We start from the raw sequence: 17,700 nt of genomic DNA, 5'->3' as shown, positions 1-17,700 counted from the left end.
GATGGTGTGCTGGGTGCTGGTGCTGGTGTGGGTATGGGTGATGGGCTGGCAGTGTCTGGTGCTGATGCGGGTGTGAGTGCATGTGGTGGTGTGGCGTCTGGTCCTGCCGGGAGCCCATCATTTCCATCATGTGTCCCATGGTGTTCATATTCCCATTTGACATGGCAGCTGGGTGGTGAGTCAACGCGGCCTTCAACCTCTGAAACAGAACAAAACAAGAGGGGACAACTGAGGTCAGTCGTGTACAGAAGAGGGATTTTGAATCAAAAGGACTCATATTTCAATTCTATGTTATGGTAGTACTGCTAGTAATTGTTTATTGGTTGGTGGTATGACTTTTATATTAATTTCAAATTTCCATATATATCTTAGTAGGCAGGAGGGTCAATGTCAGTTGGAAATGTTAATTCAACTGTCACGGCAGATGAGCAGGATACCCTGTCAAGATTTAGACAGTCTCCTAAAAGGTATTTCCTACTAGTTTCCTACTATCGATTATTCATCGTATCCTATTGGCAGCTGAATGTAAATATAAACCAAATAAAACCAATATGATAATGTCACTGAACAAAGGGCTCATCTGATACAGCACTGTGTTTTGTAAGGCTCACAAGAATAAAAGATTTCTTCCTCTCAAAAGACTTCTCGAACACAAAGAGGAAATAACTTCAAATTTCAGGGTACAGGAATAGTATTGATGTTATTTTAGGACTTCAAATTGGATTTATGATCTATAACTTTCAGAGGCAGTAGGTAGGTCTTCTCGATTTGTTACCATGATATTTCTCATAGTCCCTCCTGATAACCTAATTTTTCTCACACAATAACTTTCTTCTGATTTGGGGAAGGAAGTGAGGAACGTGGAAAGATTTGGATTGCATTCTACAGCTTTTTTGACGGCTGTATCACCGGGCACATTTCTAACACAAAAGCATTATCCATTAACAAGCATACAGATGTGCACACAAATAACTTCTACCTGAATCTAAAGCAGGGATCAGCAAACTTGTCTATAAAAAGTCAGATAGTAAATATTTTTACTACTGCACGCCTTATGCTCTCTGTCACAACTACTGAATTCTGCTCTTTTGGGGCAAATCAGCTGTAGACGGTGTGTAAATCAATGAGCATGCTGTGTTCTAACACAACTTTATTCAGGAACAGGAAGTTTGAATTCCATATAATTTTCACATGACATGAAATGCTATTCTACTTTAGATTTTTCATCATTTAAAAATGTAAAAACCATTTTTAGCTCGTGCGCTGTGCAAAATTAGGCAGGGGGCCAAATTTGGCCCACGGGCCATGGTTTGCTGGCCCCGATTTAAAGAATCAGTTGGTAATCAACTTAGTCACAGTTTCTTGAAAGTTGCCTTTTCTTGTACACAGGCAATTATCATCATATCCTGAGGGGCACAATGTGCTAAGTACTATATAATACAGTTATTCCTTGGAAACGTATCTTCTGCAGTGATGATAGTCTGGTTGGCAAGCTCACAGAGGCTCCATGAAGTATTTGCTAGGGGACTCAAAGCTCTCTCCTGATTTGTATTCTTATCTGATTAATGACAGTGATGTGCAATCACTGCAGAAAGGAAGAGTTGTATTTAAATGAGGGTCAAAGCAACCATGCTCCAGCCCTGTACAATATTAATGACTCTCGACTGGGTGGAGTAAGCTATTGATAAATACCAACTGAATTCATCAAAATCTTTAGTTAAATACAAAGAACCTCCACTTGTTTGGTTTTTTTTTTTTTAAGATTTTATTTATTTACTTGAGAGAGAGAGGTAGAGATAGCAACAGAGAAAGCACAAGCGGGGAGTAGAGGGAGAAGCAGGCTCCCCGCTGAGCAGGGAGCCCAAAGCAGGACTCGATCCCAGGACCCTGGGATCACGACCTGAGCCGAAGGCAGATGCGTAATGGACTGAGCCACACAGGCGCCCAAGAACCTCCACTTGTAAAAGAAAAATAAAATAAGAGGGAGGGGGATATGTGACAGACTCTATCCTAAGATTAGATAATCATTGAAAACATTTCCTACATCCAGATTCAGTGACCATTAAGCCTACTTGCTTCCTCTTTCATGAGTATCAGCTACTGACCTTCATCATAGTAATCCCGAAGAAGTTAAGCTTCCTGAATCCCTGGGAAAGAGGTGGAGGAACAAGTAGAATAATTTCATCACAGTGGGATAATAATAGCATGGAACTTAAAGATTCTTATTTGAATATAACCTAAGCAAAAGAAGTAAAAAATAAAATAAAATGAACTGCTGGACTTCAGATACATGTTTCTTTATCCCAAGAAAAGTTTCCAAATGACATCTCCAAACTTAAGGGTGAAGAAAATTATGAAAAAGATTATATTGAAATCACTGTTTTTTGGCTGTTTTTTGAAATCGGGTAGTGTTGATAAACTTCCTCAACTATTCTTCGTAGTTTCATTATTATGAAAACATACAGCTATGTAGTAAAAAAAATCAACTCCTACAAGAATATGGGGTGAAAGACTAAAAGCCACCTGCCTACCCTTTTCCCGCGAAGCTCCACTTCCCCAAGTAACTTGCCTTTGTCCTCCTTAACAGTATATCTTCGACACCTTTCTCTATGAGTGAATCTAGCTAATAACAATGGCTGGCATTACTTGAGCACTCACTGCACACCACTCCTCAGTCTCACTTAATCCTTAGAACAATCCTGTGAGGCTAAAAGAGAGGCTAAGCCCCCTGCTCAAGCTCACATACCACTGGAGAGGTGTAGAGGCATGCTACCTCCACAGCCTGTTCTCTAAACCAAGAAAGAAGGTGCCGGAAGGCATACCATACACATTTGCCAAAAACAGTTATAAACTATGTTATGCCACCTCCTTATCATCAAAAGAAAGGCAGAAAGAAGAGACAGGTCTACGATAAAATGACAAGACAAGATGCCATTGGTGCATGGTCCAGTGCATGGTTACTTAGCACACAGTGAAGATCCAGATAAACTCTTTCTGAAACTTGGCAGACAGAAGCGTGAATGTAAGAATTTCCAGGAAGCTCCAGTGCAGCAAAGGATCCTGGGCTTACAATGATCACCTCCTTTGTTACATTTGTAAAGAATGGATACTTGTATTGCCCCCTCCCGCCTTCCCCCACCAATCTGATAAAGTACATGTGTCCCTTCTTCCTGTTCCCACTTCCTCCTTATCCTTGGGTTTATGACCCTTCGGTCTTTCTAATGTTCAGAGGACGTTATGGCTTATGCATAGACACTGAGGGGTGTGGCCCTACCTTCCCATCAGCCCTTGCTCTTCCCACGCAGGCTCCACAGGCCTTTGCATTTGATAGTCTTCTTGCCTGGAACGCTCTTTCCCTTTCTTCATTTTATTTTTATTTTTAAAAAGATTTATTTATTTATTTTAGAGAGGGAGAAAGTGAGAGAGTGCCCATGAGTGGGGGGAGGGGCAGAGGGAGAGAATCTTCAAGAAGACTCCCCACCTGCCCAGCCCAGAGCCTCATGCGGGGCTCCGTCCCCCAACCCATGAGAACATGACCTGAGCCAGAACCAAGAGTGGGACGCTCAACCGACTGTGTCACTCAGACACCCCTCTTCAGACGTTTTATAGCTCTTAGCTCTTGGCTCCTCCTTAGTAAAATTCTCCCTGATCTCCTGGTCAAAATCAATTCCTGCTATTGCCTGGTCCCAGTAGGGCCATATTCCTCTTTTTAATTCAGTTTGTAGTTAAGATTTTTAATATGATTATTCAATTCATATCCATCAACGATTCCAGACCGTAAGCTTCCAGAGAGCAGGAACCACGTTGGATTTTGCTCAGTTGTTAAAGTCACAGCTTTAGCACAGAGCCTGGTACATGGTAGGCACTAAATTCATATTTTTGGAATGACTGTACAGATGAATGAATGAATGAATGAATGAATGAGTGAATGAATGAAAGAAACTTCTGAGGCTCATGAGGATGCAGCGTTTTCATCTTGGATCGCTGCAGGGGCTATCTGTCTGGGAGGATGATTTCATCGGTCAACCAAAGTCAGCAGAAAAGAGTAGAGAAGTCATGGAAGCAGACAGGCAGTAGAAGTACTATCAAAAGAGCTTCAGGCTCCATACCCGGCCTGCCCTCCCAAAAGTGATAACAGAAAAAATAAAACGTAAAGAAACAAAAGGAATGTTCCTTCACTTTCTCTTGATACCTTTTCCCTGGAAAAGCGGTACGGAAAATTGAAAAGCGGCTTAGTAGTGGGTCACTATGTCACCCCTCCAATGCTACAAACAAGTTTTCCACCTTTAATTAGGAGCAAATGGAGCCTGACAAATAAATACCATGCACCAGATCTTCATCTTAAATAATTAGCTTGTCCTGTTAAGGGAAATTACTTGATTGCCTCAAGTCTATTCTTGCATATTTCACGCCAAGACAATAACACTAGCAAGGCTCATAACATTCCATTTACCTATTTATTCCTTCAACAAATATTGATGGAGCTTCTACTATGTGCCAGGCACTGCGTTAGGCACATCATTATTTGCCACTACCTGAAGGAAATGCATAAAACCAAAGCTTTTTCAGCACGGGGGAGAAAACACACACTTCAGCGAGGAAATGAAGACTTTCAAGCATCCCTTAGAGAACCTCAGGCCTTGGGGTTGAGTCCACCGTCCAAGCACCAGCCTGTGTCCTCTTTGAAGGAAAGCAGTGCCAATAAATGATTGGGGCACTTCTGAGAGTCCTAAAGAGCCTACTGCTTCCCTGTATCCTCGTGCCAACACGGATCATTGCAGTCTGAATCATTAAAGTACACCAAATATAGATATTTGTGCCCCACTCTTTCAGGGATGATGAATAACCATTAAATGAGTCCAAGCTGTATTTTGCAGAATGATTTTTCTTCTTGAAGCTGAACTGTGTCTTGTTTTAAATAACATTCTACTCAATGCCAAGAAAAGGCAAGGGAGAGAGGGGAAAATTAATGAGCAAATAAACATATATTTTTCGGCTATAAAAACCAGGGCTCTTACTGAGGTGTGGCTACAAGAGAGAAAAAATGACTCTGTTTACTTTCTCTCATCCTCTACCACATCCATTTATGTAGAGAGCAAATCAGGAGAGACAGCGAGAAGCTTGACACAGCTGGTTTCAGTCACTAAGGGTCATTTTCCTTCGGTCTGTGTATTTTACAAGATCCTTGTTCACTGTTCCTGATGGGAGAGTGGTGGGCCCGCTGCCCAGGATCTGAGTCCCGGTCGGAAACCAGCTATCGACCTCGTCCCATCCTCTGCTCTGCAACCGGGGCTCCCCCCCTACCCCCCTCTTGAATCTTCAGCTCTGGACAGTTCGCAGCGCGGGGCACTTGGTGAAGCCCAGGTACAGGCGCCCGTCATTACCGCCACCTGGGTGCCTGCATGTGGACCTGCGTGAGCACACACGCACGTGACACACCCACCCACACCCACCGCAGGCAATTTATCTCCCATTAACAACACGCTCTTGCCAATTAGAAACATTTGTGGGACTGTAAAAACATTTCTTCTCCATCTTCAGCACAGCCGATTGCTTATGTTCTACAGACTCTGAAAGCCAAGCCGAATTAAACATTATTTGAAATTCAGCTGGGTGGGAGTGGGGAAGGTTGGAGCATTCTTTGGAGAAAGGTTTTCATTAAAAACGGCTGTTGGGTTTTGTTCCAGAAAAGAATGTGATAACATCAAAATGTAGTGTTGCGGAGTTGACCACAAGTAAGAGGCTGTCTATATAAAAGCAGGGCAAAATCCGTATTCATATTTCGTTTCGAATACAGGATAATTGCCATCGGCGGCCTCCCCAAGGTATTGCTCGAAATGTAATTTCTTCTTTCTTTCTCTTCCCCAAACATAATTGATCAGGTGAGATGGTCAACACAGGCTTCTGAATGGTCCCTCTGGTCCCTGGTGTGGGCCCGGGTGCCTTCACCAGAGGCGTGCTTGCAGGGTCAATGCCTACTGACTTGCTCTGGGTGTCAAGGATTTCCGATTTTAAGTCTCTGAATTAGGAAAAAACTAAAACAAACAAAAAAAAAATCAAAAAACAAAACCTGATATTTATCAACTGAATTTTATGACTATTAAATGGCTGGTTGGGATCCCCAATACTTCCCAAACTTGAGGAGAGATAGGGACGGGCAGAAAGAGACCTGTCACATAGTGCCACGAGTCAGTAACATAAACTTAGAGCTTTATTTTGCCAAGATAGAAATAATTTTTTTATAAAGATTTGTTTATTTCACAGAGAGAGAGAGAGAACACTAGCAGGGGGAGGGGCAATGGAAGACAGGGAGAGAGAGAGAATCCCCAAGCAGAGTGTCCCAGCTGAGCACAGAGCCCGATGCAAGGCTCAATCCCAGGACCCTGTGATCACCATCCGAGCTGAAATCAAGAGTTGGCCACTCAACTGAATGAGCCACCCAGGTGGCCCTAGAAATAGTTTTAATGCCCAGACTCACATCTGAGCTTCAGGATATCCATTGAAAATGATCCTATATCTGATAGTGTCGTGGATCTTAAAATCCACCTTTAGTTCAGGATCATTGTGAGATAATTAACTAAAATTATACCTAGCTTAATCGCTTAGAATAAAATATGCTTCTTTCAAAACTTTCATAATGTAACTCAGTGGTTTATTTAGCTCTGATGGTTTCATAATTTAAGTATTCATCTGCTTTAGGTTTGGTTTGGTGAATAAATTTCAAATAAGGTTACCAAGTTGGAAGGAGAGATTATCCAGGAAGGGTAAGATGCTATAAAGTCGAGAAGGAAAAAATAGTCATACTCTTTGTCATGTTGTCACTAAAAAGTATTAACTCTGAAGATGTTAGAGATAATGTAATTAGTAAAAAAAAAACAACACAAAGAAATTGTATTATAAATCAATAGTACACTGGAAAACGATGCAAGGACATCTCACAAATAAGAATGATACCTCAGAAAAGTAGAACTTCATCAGTTTTAATAAAAGCAAGGAAAAGATTTGGTGTTCGATTTCACTCTCCCATTTTCCACTTGTGGATATAACTTCTAAAATGAGGAAAAGCAGATCTAAATGTTAGGTGATACGTTAAACTGTGGTGGTTAAAAAGCCAAACAAGCCCCAGAGAGAAATCTTAGAAACTTCCCTGCCAGCCTTTTTCCTATTAGTATCTAAATCATATATTAATTACAGTTCTGCAAGAGCAAGTCTTTGAAAATTCTTACTGAATGAAGAAGTTAATGAATGCACATTTATAGAATTATTTTATTTCAGATACCACTTCCCTGCATCTCTTTGACTCAGTGGCTGCCTTTTATAAATCAGCAGGATGGTGAGCATTTTAAGAGGCTGTATGTTTTAGTGAATTTCAGAACAAACTGATGTTCTGAGAGCAGGAGCTAATTGTAATTCTGCTATAAGACAGCTTTCAGTCCTTTAGGTAAGTAAACCGCTTTGCCTCTGCGTGCCTTAATCTACCTAACAAATGAGGGCAGAATCCGGAGCTCCCTATTCCATCAGAGAAAGTCTCTAAGAGGTAGGAATCTACAGGAGAAGTGAGTTGTATGATTGTATAGAATAAAGTCATTGTTTCAGAGGATTTCAAAAGAAGAACAGAAGCCTTGGAGTGAGAAGTCTTGGTTTAGAAGCATGGCTCCATCACCTTGGGCAGTCACTTTGAGTTTCAAATGCCTCCTCCAGGGAATGGGGATACATAATGGGATAAGAAAACGTATAAACCGGGTGCCTGGATGGCTCAGTCGGTTAAGTGTCTGCCTTTGGCTCAGGTCATGATCCCAGGGCCCTGGGATTGAGCACCGTGTGGGGCTCCCTGCTCAGCGGGGAGTCTGCTTCTCCCTCTCCTTCTGCCCCTCCTCTCTGTTCATGCTCTCTCGCGTGGGTGTGCACACACTCCCTCTCTCAAATAAATAGGGGTGCCTGGGTGGCTCAGTTGTTAAGCATCTGCCTTCGGCTCAGGTCATGATCCCAGGGTCCTGGGATCGAGCCCTGCTCGTCGAGCTCCCTGCTCCTAGGGATGCCTGCTTCTCCCTCTCCCACTCCCCTTGCATTCCCTCTTTGTGTTCCCTCTTTCGCTCTCTCTCTGTCAAATAAATAAATAAAATCTTAAAAAAAAAAAGAAAATGTATAAACCATAAGGACATAGGGAATAATTAGTGGAGCAGAGTGGAGTAGTTTTCTGGGTGGTAAAACCAGCTTCTGATGAAAAATAACAAAATGAGATATTAAAAAATATTTTTTCTTAGCGTTAAAATGTTTTACTTTCAACTTTTAAAATTCATAGTAAAGCACAATAGAATATTAATCACTGATGAAAAGGAATGAAATACTGATACATGCTACATCATGGATGAATCTCAGAAACGTTATGTTTAATAAAAGAAGCCAGACATAAAGGGTCATACTCATATGATTCGATTTAAACAAAATACCTAGAATAGGTAAATCCACAGAGACAGAAAACAGATTAGTGGTCCCAGGGCCTGGGAGGAGGGGAGAATGAGGAGTGACTGCATAATGGGTACAGGGTTTTCTTTTGGGGCCAAGAAAATATTCTGGAACTAGGTAAAGGTGGTGATTGCACAACATTTTGAATGTACTAGATGCCCCTGAAATGTACACTTTACAATTACATAGTTATATGATCTTATATGACCTGGATGTCAATTAAAACTATTTTAAAAATAAAGCAGAATAAGAATCTCCTCTTTTAACAGGGTGCCAATAGAAACTCTTGACTTCGTCTGAGAATTACTAATACCCACTTTGATGTCACCTTAAGTAAAACACTGTATTGTAAATAATAAAAGCCAAAAAGATATTTTGCCCTAGAATGGCTACAGTCAATGCCAGATTTTTAGTCTATGTCTCAGGGAATTTGACTCCTCTGCAAGACATTGGCACCCTCTTTTCACTACAACTCTGTCATCTTCTAGCTGGCTTAAAACTAAAGAGAAAATGCAGAAGCCTTAGCCACCAACTGTGTGAGATTCAAAGCTGGTAGAGAGTATTAAATACAGAAAGATTTTGGCAGAATGGCATCAAGGAGTCTAAAAAGAGAAATTTAACAGGGATCAGGGTAACATCTTATGCTTGGTTAACAAAAACAAAACAAAACACACAAAACCCCAGTACTGTCCAAAGGAAACTTAGTGGAATAACAGAGGATGCAGGAATTTCATGTGAATTTGTAAAGCACCATTATGTAATGCACATGTCAAAACAGCTGATGTGACTTTCAGTTGCATCAATGGAACTAGATTGCAGAACATAATGCAAGAGAGTGAGAGTCTTGTCTGTTCACCTCTGCACGGGCCATGATGTGCACCATACAAGTCCATGTCCCCGTATCCCTGCCCCCTCTTCCAAAGACCTCAACATCATGTCTAATAGGTGTTGGATTTTCTCTATATCCCAATTCTCAACCGGTGGACATACATGTGGTTACCTTCCTCCCCTCTGTAGTAACACTGTGATGAACATCCTTGTATCCACACATCTTGGCATGTTTAGCTATTTTGAAAAAGTGTTCATTAAAAAAATAATCCAATGAATTGATCAATCCAGTTGGGTTTAGCTTCCGGGCAGAGGTGATGGTGATGATGGTGGTAGTAGTGAGTGTGTGCGCGTGCATGCACTGAGGCAAGGAATGGGGGCTGGATGTCTGTTAAGGGGGAGCTAAGAGAAAACCGGGCGGGGACACCTGTCAAGTATCAGCTTTAGTTAAAGAGCCTTTTCATGGGTCTCATTTTCTTATTCTGTCAATATCCCCATACCTAGGTGAGATATTGCCTTATTATAGTTTTAGGGTTCCTTGCTCCTATCAGGTCACTGAGCTCCTTAAGCTTACTATGGGATGACCTTGGGTACTAACTTGGCTCTAGCAGATATTACAGCCTCCTGGCTGGTTTCCCTGGCAATTTTAAAGGTGCTGAATACACAGTGGGCTTAGAATAAATATTTGTTGATTGCCTGCCTGCCTGCTGCCGGCAAGTCTCCAGGAGTGGTGCCTAACCATGGAATGTCTTTGAAGCGCTGGCCTATAATTTTCTCCACAGAAAGAACACCTTCTGGTGGTGGTTGTGGGGAGAATAATGCCCTTTGTCTTGCTAGCAAACACTGCTCACCCCCAAAAACCCAGCACCTGCAAGCCTGGGTAATTTTAGGTGAGGGCTTATTTCTAGCTTTTATGGAAGAAGAAAGTTCTATTGGAAAAAAGTAATCCTTTGTTATTTTATTTCGGACGAGCTTTTAATCAGAAACATAGGCAGTAACATATGCTAGAAAAATATATATGAAACATAGAACTTTGCATCTGTAACTTGCTATGGAAAATCCACGCTAATGCAACATTAAGTTCGGGGTTTTAATTGCACAGAAGTCAGAGAATTCAGAGTTCAAGTTCCCAAGCTTCGCTCCACATGTGCATCCCAGGACCCTTCCTGAGCGGAGTGACCTAATTATTTGGCAAAACATGGTGCAATGAAGAGTGATAGAAAGGATTTCTCCTCTCTGTGATACTTCCTATCATCCCAAGCAAGATGGACAGTGGCCAACTTTAGCTATGTAAACTATACCCTTTTTAATGTACAGCAGTCCTTGGTGACCCTCACGATGAACGATGTCCCTGTAATGCCCGAGGTGGGAGGTCCAGGTCTTGCTGAAGTGCTACACAGATGAAGCAGCCACTCACCACCACATCCCTGGGTCCTCCGCTGGATCCTGCCCCGCGCCCTGCTGAGGATAGCTGTGTTGAGTGGGCACCGTCCCTACCAGCAGAGGACATCTCTCAGTAATTCAGATACTCAAGCTTCTGAGTCTGAAAGTCTGACTAAAAGGCCTCCAGGGGATTCGTAGGGCTTCGTGGACACACCTCTGCCTGGTCCTGAGGAGACTTGTCCAAGAGAGGTGTTCCGCATTGTTGTCCTCCAGTTTCATTCTAGTTGTGGGAAGATGGCAAGATGTGTATTGCTGTCTCTGTTAGAGACATAAGATGTCTGGCCAAGGGGACCACAAACTTATTATAGTAAGAAGTCTCCAGGGGTTTCTCTCTAATTATGGGTAGTAGATTGTGTGAAGTAAAAGGTGTCCTGCCCCTTGGTATCTATATTCAAGTCCATCTAGCATGTTCTATGTGTGTCCAATGCTGTCTTTCTCCTTGGTAAAATGGTAATGGTACCTTCTGGTTCTCCATGTCTCCTTTGCCCCTAGATCTGACCCCTGCCTGAGTTTCCTAAAGTGTGTTAACACTGATATGGGACGAGGGGAGGAGGGAGAGGAATTGCGGACAGTGGAGGGGGGAAAGAGGGAGACTGTAATAAACTCTGATTCTTAAAGTGTCGCTTAACATCCTTTTCTGGACTTTGCAGGTGTTAGTGGTCCAGAGTCACGGGACCAACAGCCAAATCAACTTGTGGTGGTTCTACTACACTGTTCAAGGAGAGTTCCGATCTGCCTGTGAATGATCTGGATCATACAGCGCTCAACTCAGCAGCCCTTTGACAATACAACAGCACATCTATAAATAGCCCCCAGGCTCTGAGCACATCAAGAATCCCTGATGCCACCTAAGAGCTGCCTGGTCCTGCTGAGCAGAGAGGATCAGGAGATACCTGTCAGACTCAAAATGAAGACGCATCATTGCTAACAAAAGCTCTCACAGCACAATCTTTGGTGTTTTAGGCAAATCACACCAGGGAGAATAAAGCTGGGCTTGGGGAAGCCACAACAAAACATCAACACCCATCCCACGCCACCCTGTGTGTCTACGTTTAAGGCATTTCCAAGAGGAGCCATTTATAATTCATGGAGAACCTGGCCGCTGGTGTGTGTACAGAAAGTTAAGCTTAAGGAGAGTGGGTGAATTTTGCCCGAGAAGATGACGGTGCACAGCATTGCCAACCAAAAAGTGAGTAACAACTTCTTTCTGAGCTGATGTGCATCCAAATCATGTTCGTTCCCACATGTATTTTTAAAATTCCATTACTAATAGGTATTGAAAAATTTCCAATATTCCATGCTCTTCTCTAGTTTTAGAGTTTTCTCTGAAGTTTTTCTTTTTTGTTTCAGGAGGCCTGCAACAGAATACATGAACTGTTTGGCACATTTTTGAGAGTGGAATCCCAGGCCCTTGCGAAGCTGCCTTTTTATCTCTTTGTTTCTATTGTCTCCCTGGTGTACAATTCAATGAACCAGAGATTTAAATCTACCATTTTACTGCCTAAACACAAATAATGGGGGTGCTGGGCTTGGGAATGTGGAACCATCTCTTTAAATCACATTGTCACAACTGAGCACCAGTCTAAAAATGCCAGATAGAAAGCTTTCTGGTGGATTTATTAATTGAAAATGGCCTAAGAATTTATCTTCTAACAAGTTTAAAATATCATTTTCATGATCTGTCTTCTTTTCTGCTCAAGCAATTTCATTTCTGTCTCTAAATTTCTCTTAAGCACCTGCTCACCAGGGGCTGACAATACTATATAGCTCGCCCTAAGTCAGTACCTTCCTTCTCGGGAGAGCAAAGCGCTTTGAAGATAGTAAGTAAGCCTCTGCGGTAGGTAACAAACATCACTCCCCAAGTTCTGGAGATACAGGAAATTCCTGTGACAAAACGTTAAGTCATCTGCTTGGAAGCCACTGCAGAAAAAAGGATTTTTGTTTTAAGATTATGTTTTTGTTTTTGTTTTGTTTTTTTTTTGTAGATGTTAGAAGCTCTTTTTAAAAAAATTTTAATTCCTTTTTAAAAAAATTTAATTCCTAGTATAGTTAACATACAGTGTTGTATTAGTTTCAAGTGTACAATATAGTGATTCAACAATTCCATACATCACCCAGTGCTCATCATGACAAGTGCATTCCTTAATCCCCATCACCTATTAACCCATCCCCCCACCCACCTCCCCTCTGGTAATCAGTTTGTTCTCTATAGTTAAGAGTCTGTTTCTGTGGTGCCTGAGTGGCTTAGTTGGTTAAACGTCTGCCTTCCGCTCAGGTCATGATCCCAGGGTCCTGGGATCAAGCCCCACATTGGGCTCCCTGCTCAGCGGGGAGCCTGCTTCTCCCTCCCTTGCTCCCCCTACTTGTGCTCTCTCTCTCTGTCAAATAAATAAATAAAATCTTTAAAAAAAGAGTCTGTTTCTTGGCTTATCTCTCTCTCTTTTTTCCCCTTTGCTCATTTGTTTTGTTTCTTAAATTCCACATACGAGTGAAATCATATGGTATTTGTCTTTCTCTGACTGACTTATTTCACTTAGCACTATATTCTCTAATTCCATCCATGTCATTGCAAATGGCAAGATGTCATTCTTTTTTATGGCTGAATAATATTCCATTATATATATATACACACACACACCCACAACTTCTTTATCCATTCATCTATTGATGGACATTTGGGCTGCTTCCATAATTTGGCTATTGTAAATAATGCTGCTATAAACACCAGGGTGCATGTATCCCTTTGAATTAGTGTTTTTGTATTTTTTTGGTAAATAGAGAAGCGATTTGAGCCTGATGTTCTTTGTGGTGCAACCTGACAGCTTGTCTGGTTAGAAGAAAGCTCATGGACAATAAGGAGCATGGTGGAGAAGTCAAGAAGGAAGGAAAGAAGCAGAAGGACAGATGGAAGGGAAGAAGACAGACAGAAGAGCAGAAAGAGGGGAAGGAAGTCAGCTCTAGCTGGAGCTGGAAAATATGCGCTACCCAAAGGCTCCAAAATTGGTACTTGTTAATTTATAATGATAAGGCAGAAAAATTGTAAAAGAGAAGTGAATATGAGACTGAGTCAAAGTGTTTCAAACCCAAAACAAGCTCAATTCCCCTTTTTTAGAGAATTGTCCATTCCACCCTCATTTCCAGATAAATTCTTCACCAAAGGGTATTATCAAGTGGTTTCTTCTTTTCACCATATGCTAGCAAGAGAGAGTCTGGATTTGATGTGGCAGATAAGGAAGAAACTGCCATCTTGTAGGGTTGTTTTTTATATGGGTAACATCGTATATAGACACTTTCCCACTTCTGTAAGGTTTTCAAACCATGCGTGGTTAACCAGAGGCTAACAAAATGGTTAACCAAATGTGTCAACTGCTAAGCCAAGTGGAAATAGTGATGGCAGTTCAAGCACTGGGGAGTTGTTCTCCCATTTTTGGGACACATCCCACCCAGCATTCAGCCTGACTTTCAGAATGGTGTCATGTTTGAGGAGCATGTTTGGGGCTGCTCCCTTCACACGATTGTGAAGCCCAGCTGACCAGGGGAAGGGCCGTCTGCATTTATAGACTGCTTCTCCTTCAAAGCAGATGTTGCAGCTCTGGGTATGAATTGAGACATTTTCTCCAACGTGTCCACAGTAAGTGAGCTCACCGCTCAGTTCTGGTCTGACTAACTGATGGGACCAAGCCCATCAAGTGGGAATCTTTTTAAAGTAGGAGGTAGATTGTTTTTCTTGGTACCATTTCAGTGCCTGCTACTTTTTCCTCTTTCTCTCTTTCCTTCTGCTCCAAAGTATTCTTTGATTTCCTTCCAAAACCCATTCCCTACAGGAAGTATATCATTATTAAGCTTCCTTGGTGGGACACCAAATATTGTATGCTTTGCCAAAGAGGACAACTGTCAATAGTCAAGCACTAAACTTCTTACAGTTGGGTAACACGTGCTATTTAGAGGAGGGCTATTTTTTTAAATGCACTGCATTAATTTGTATTGTTTAGCATTTCAAAATTCTGTCTGGAAATAGGAGGAATATGTACTAAAATACAATGTAAACAAAGAAATAAATACTATACTCTTCTGCGACCGACCCAACTATTTTTCCTAAGGACAAAACAAAGCTTTAAATCAGAATCCAATAAGAGTAAATATATCTAATTGGTTTTGTTCATTCTTTCAAAATCTGAAATTCGATCTGGGCACACAACATTGCTCCGCATGGTGTTTTTGGATGGAAGAGTGGGGAGACACAGACAGAGGGAAACTGGTTGGAAAAGGAGCACGTCTTCATTCTTTTCAATCTTTCTTTTTTCATCCCAGATTAAAAATTTTTCACTAGTCTTAGTTTTTCATTTAAAGACAGGGTGTGGGGTGCCTGGGTGGCTCAGTTGTTAAGTGTCTGCCTTCGGCTCAGGTCATGATCCCAGGGTCCTGGGATCGAGCCCCGCATCGGGCTCCCTGCTCTGCAGGGAGCCTGCTTCTCCCCCTCCCACTCCCCCTGCTTGTTCCCTCTCTCGCTATGTATCTCTCTGTCAAATAAATAAATAAATAAATAAATAAATAAATAAATAAAATTTTAAAAAAATAAAAAATAAAAAATAAAGACAGGGTGTGTATCACAGGACAAAAATCAGGAACCCTAGGAGTACGTATGCATGATCCATGCTGATGACACCAGTATTTATTATTATTTTAATCTATCTTTTGAAGTAACAGTTAGACTTCTCTCTGAATCCTAATTTTGGGCCTTGTTTCAGGTGCAGAGATAGAAGTACTCTCTTTCCATTCTACTGTTCTTGCCTTGGTTTTGATCTCAGAATTCAGATCTTTGTAACATCAGTTGGCAATTAATTAAGAACATTATCAAAAGGATATAACAACAGAGAACCTTTCACCTGGTCCTAATAAGGTGTGGTGCTTCCAAAGCACTCACCATTCAAACTCAATAAATGGATCTCTTGGTAAGATTGACCTATTTTAGAATGGAGACACACCCAGTGAAGTGTTGGCAATGGGACTAGATGACAGGGTTGTAGCATCAGCCTTCTTGATTTCCTTCTAAGTGACAATAACTACCCAGGTAAGAGGCAAACATCTCACGTTAAGCAAACTGTGATCATTTCAGAACTTAATGGTTACAAATATCATGAATCAGACATAATTTAGATTTAGATTTAACACTGTCCTGAGTTTCAAGGCTAGTTCAAAGAATACCTATAAAACATCAAGCATGCATGCAAACAAACTCAGTGTAGTACTCATGTCTCCAGCAACAGATATAGGTGGATTCTGTTTATTTTGAGAAAATACAGTTGTCAGGACAACTGAATGAGACATTTCAAATGCAATTTAAAGTCATACTCTTTAAGTACACTAGAAAAACAGTGAGGCTACCATTTTAGGGAGATTAACACGTCAGATGCACATCTGAGGTTTCCACATCCCGTGCTGCCAAAATAGATGCCAATTTAGGAATATGGAAGACTTTAAGTAATTGAATCTCTCACTCTTATATGCTCTTGGGGGGCATGGGTGATGTACACAGCCTGGGCTCTGATGCGCTATGGCTGGTCATTAAATGTTCCATGACATTTTTTTTTTTTAAACCAGAAGAGGTTTAACCTGGCTCCACTTCAGCCAGGGTAATGGCAGCCTCCCTCCCAAAGATTCCTTCTACCCTTCCAACTGGCAAACACTTGCTTCATTTCCTCCTGTAGAATAAGGATCATGCAGAATGGCTGGCTGAGCATGGCAGCTCCTCATTCTACACTCTGCTGGCATTTGGGGGGAACCACTCATTCTTTCAACAAACATTTACTGTGCATTTCTTATGTGCACAGTAAGAAATACAAAGACAAAGATGAAACTGTTCATCCCCCCCCCCCAAAGCTTGAAATCTAGTAGTTTCCATTGCCTGTGAAGTGTTATGACATTAGAGATTAAATGGGCCATTTCTAGTGAGATTTTTAGATCAGGGTTGGCGTGCTCTCACCTGAATTAAATAGATATTACTGGTTCTCTGGGGCTAACTAACATTCTTAAATTGCAGCATATCAAATATATATAGTTTAGCCTGGCCTAAACTGGGACTTTTAGTTATGGTTTAGGCCAGTGGTTCTCAACCAAGGGCGATTTTGCCCCCGCCCCTGGTAATATATGGCAACATCTGGAGACATTTTTGATTGTCGCAACTTAGCAGGGAGGTGCTATGATGTCTAGTGGGTAGAGCCTAGAGAGGCTGCTAAACATTCTATAATTCATAGGACACTCCTTCACAACAAGGAACTATCTAGCCCGAAATGTCACTAATGCCAAGTCTTAACCTGACTGCCAGGTTAACCAAACCATGACTAAATGACATTTATCAACCAGTTATTTGTTTTATTACTTTGAAGGGGACACCACAAGACCACTGTGATATGTGTATTAAAATAGGCTTGCATCAGAATCCAAGTGAATAACAAAATATCTTCTGTGGGACATTTCCTCTCTGTCCTTAATGAAATTCGTCACCTCACTTTGGCTCATGAATAGCAGGGATAATCACAACATTGAGAATTTAGTTTTCTCAACCATAGGCTCTAATGACTGGAAGAGTTTTGGAGACCACCTGGACCAAAACATTAAAATTTATTTAACTATGAAGATAGATTTCACAGATTAAAAAGCTGAGGATCCGAGAGATTAAAGGCCATTGTGATCAGGTGACAGGTTCAAGGTTGAGGGCGAGCAAATTAGAGCCCATGCCTCCTGACCTGCAGTCCAGGTCTCCTCTGCTACCCTGGAGACTAATGTGGGGCTCAGCTGCATCCTGAACATTAATAAGAAACAGAAATGACATCTGAAAATGCGAACTAGCCCATGTGCTGTGTATTTTCCATGGCATTCAGTCAATGTGTTCTGAGGCTGGGCTACTTCTTGTCGGGAGCCACAGCGACAGAGTCAGCCACTGTACCATGAAGGAACCTGGGG

At 41.6% G+C, this 17,700-nt stretch overlaps 1 protein-coding gene across 1 annotated transcript in view; it reads right to left on the bottom strand.

Annotated features, from left to right (window-relative positions):
- The window catches only part of CREB5 (cAMP responsive element binding protein 5), a 388,727-nt gene that overhangs the window by 14,455 nt on the left and 356,572 nt on the right, over nucleotides 1-17,700 (bottom strand). Inside the window, exon 8 of the mRNA XM_035021403.1 lies at nucleotides 2-199. Coding sequence (XP_034877294.1) covers nucleotides 2-199 — 198 coding nt within the window. The remainder of the gene's footprint in view (nucleotide 1; nucleotides 200-17,700) is intronic.

The sequence above is a fragment of the Mirounga leonina genome, unplaced genomic scaffold, assembly GCF_011800145.1.
Source record: "Mirounga leonina isolate KUSES-001 unplaced genomic scaffold, KU_Mleo_1.0 Mir_174, whole genome shotgun sequence".
Taxonomy (NCBI): domain Eukaryota; kingdom Metazoa; phylum Chordata; class Mammalia; order Carnivora; family Phocidae; genus Mirounga; species Mirounga leonina.
This window is presented reverse-complemented; position numbering and strand designations above follow the sequence as displayed.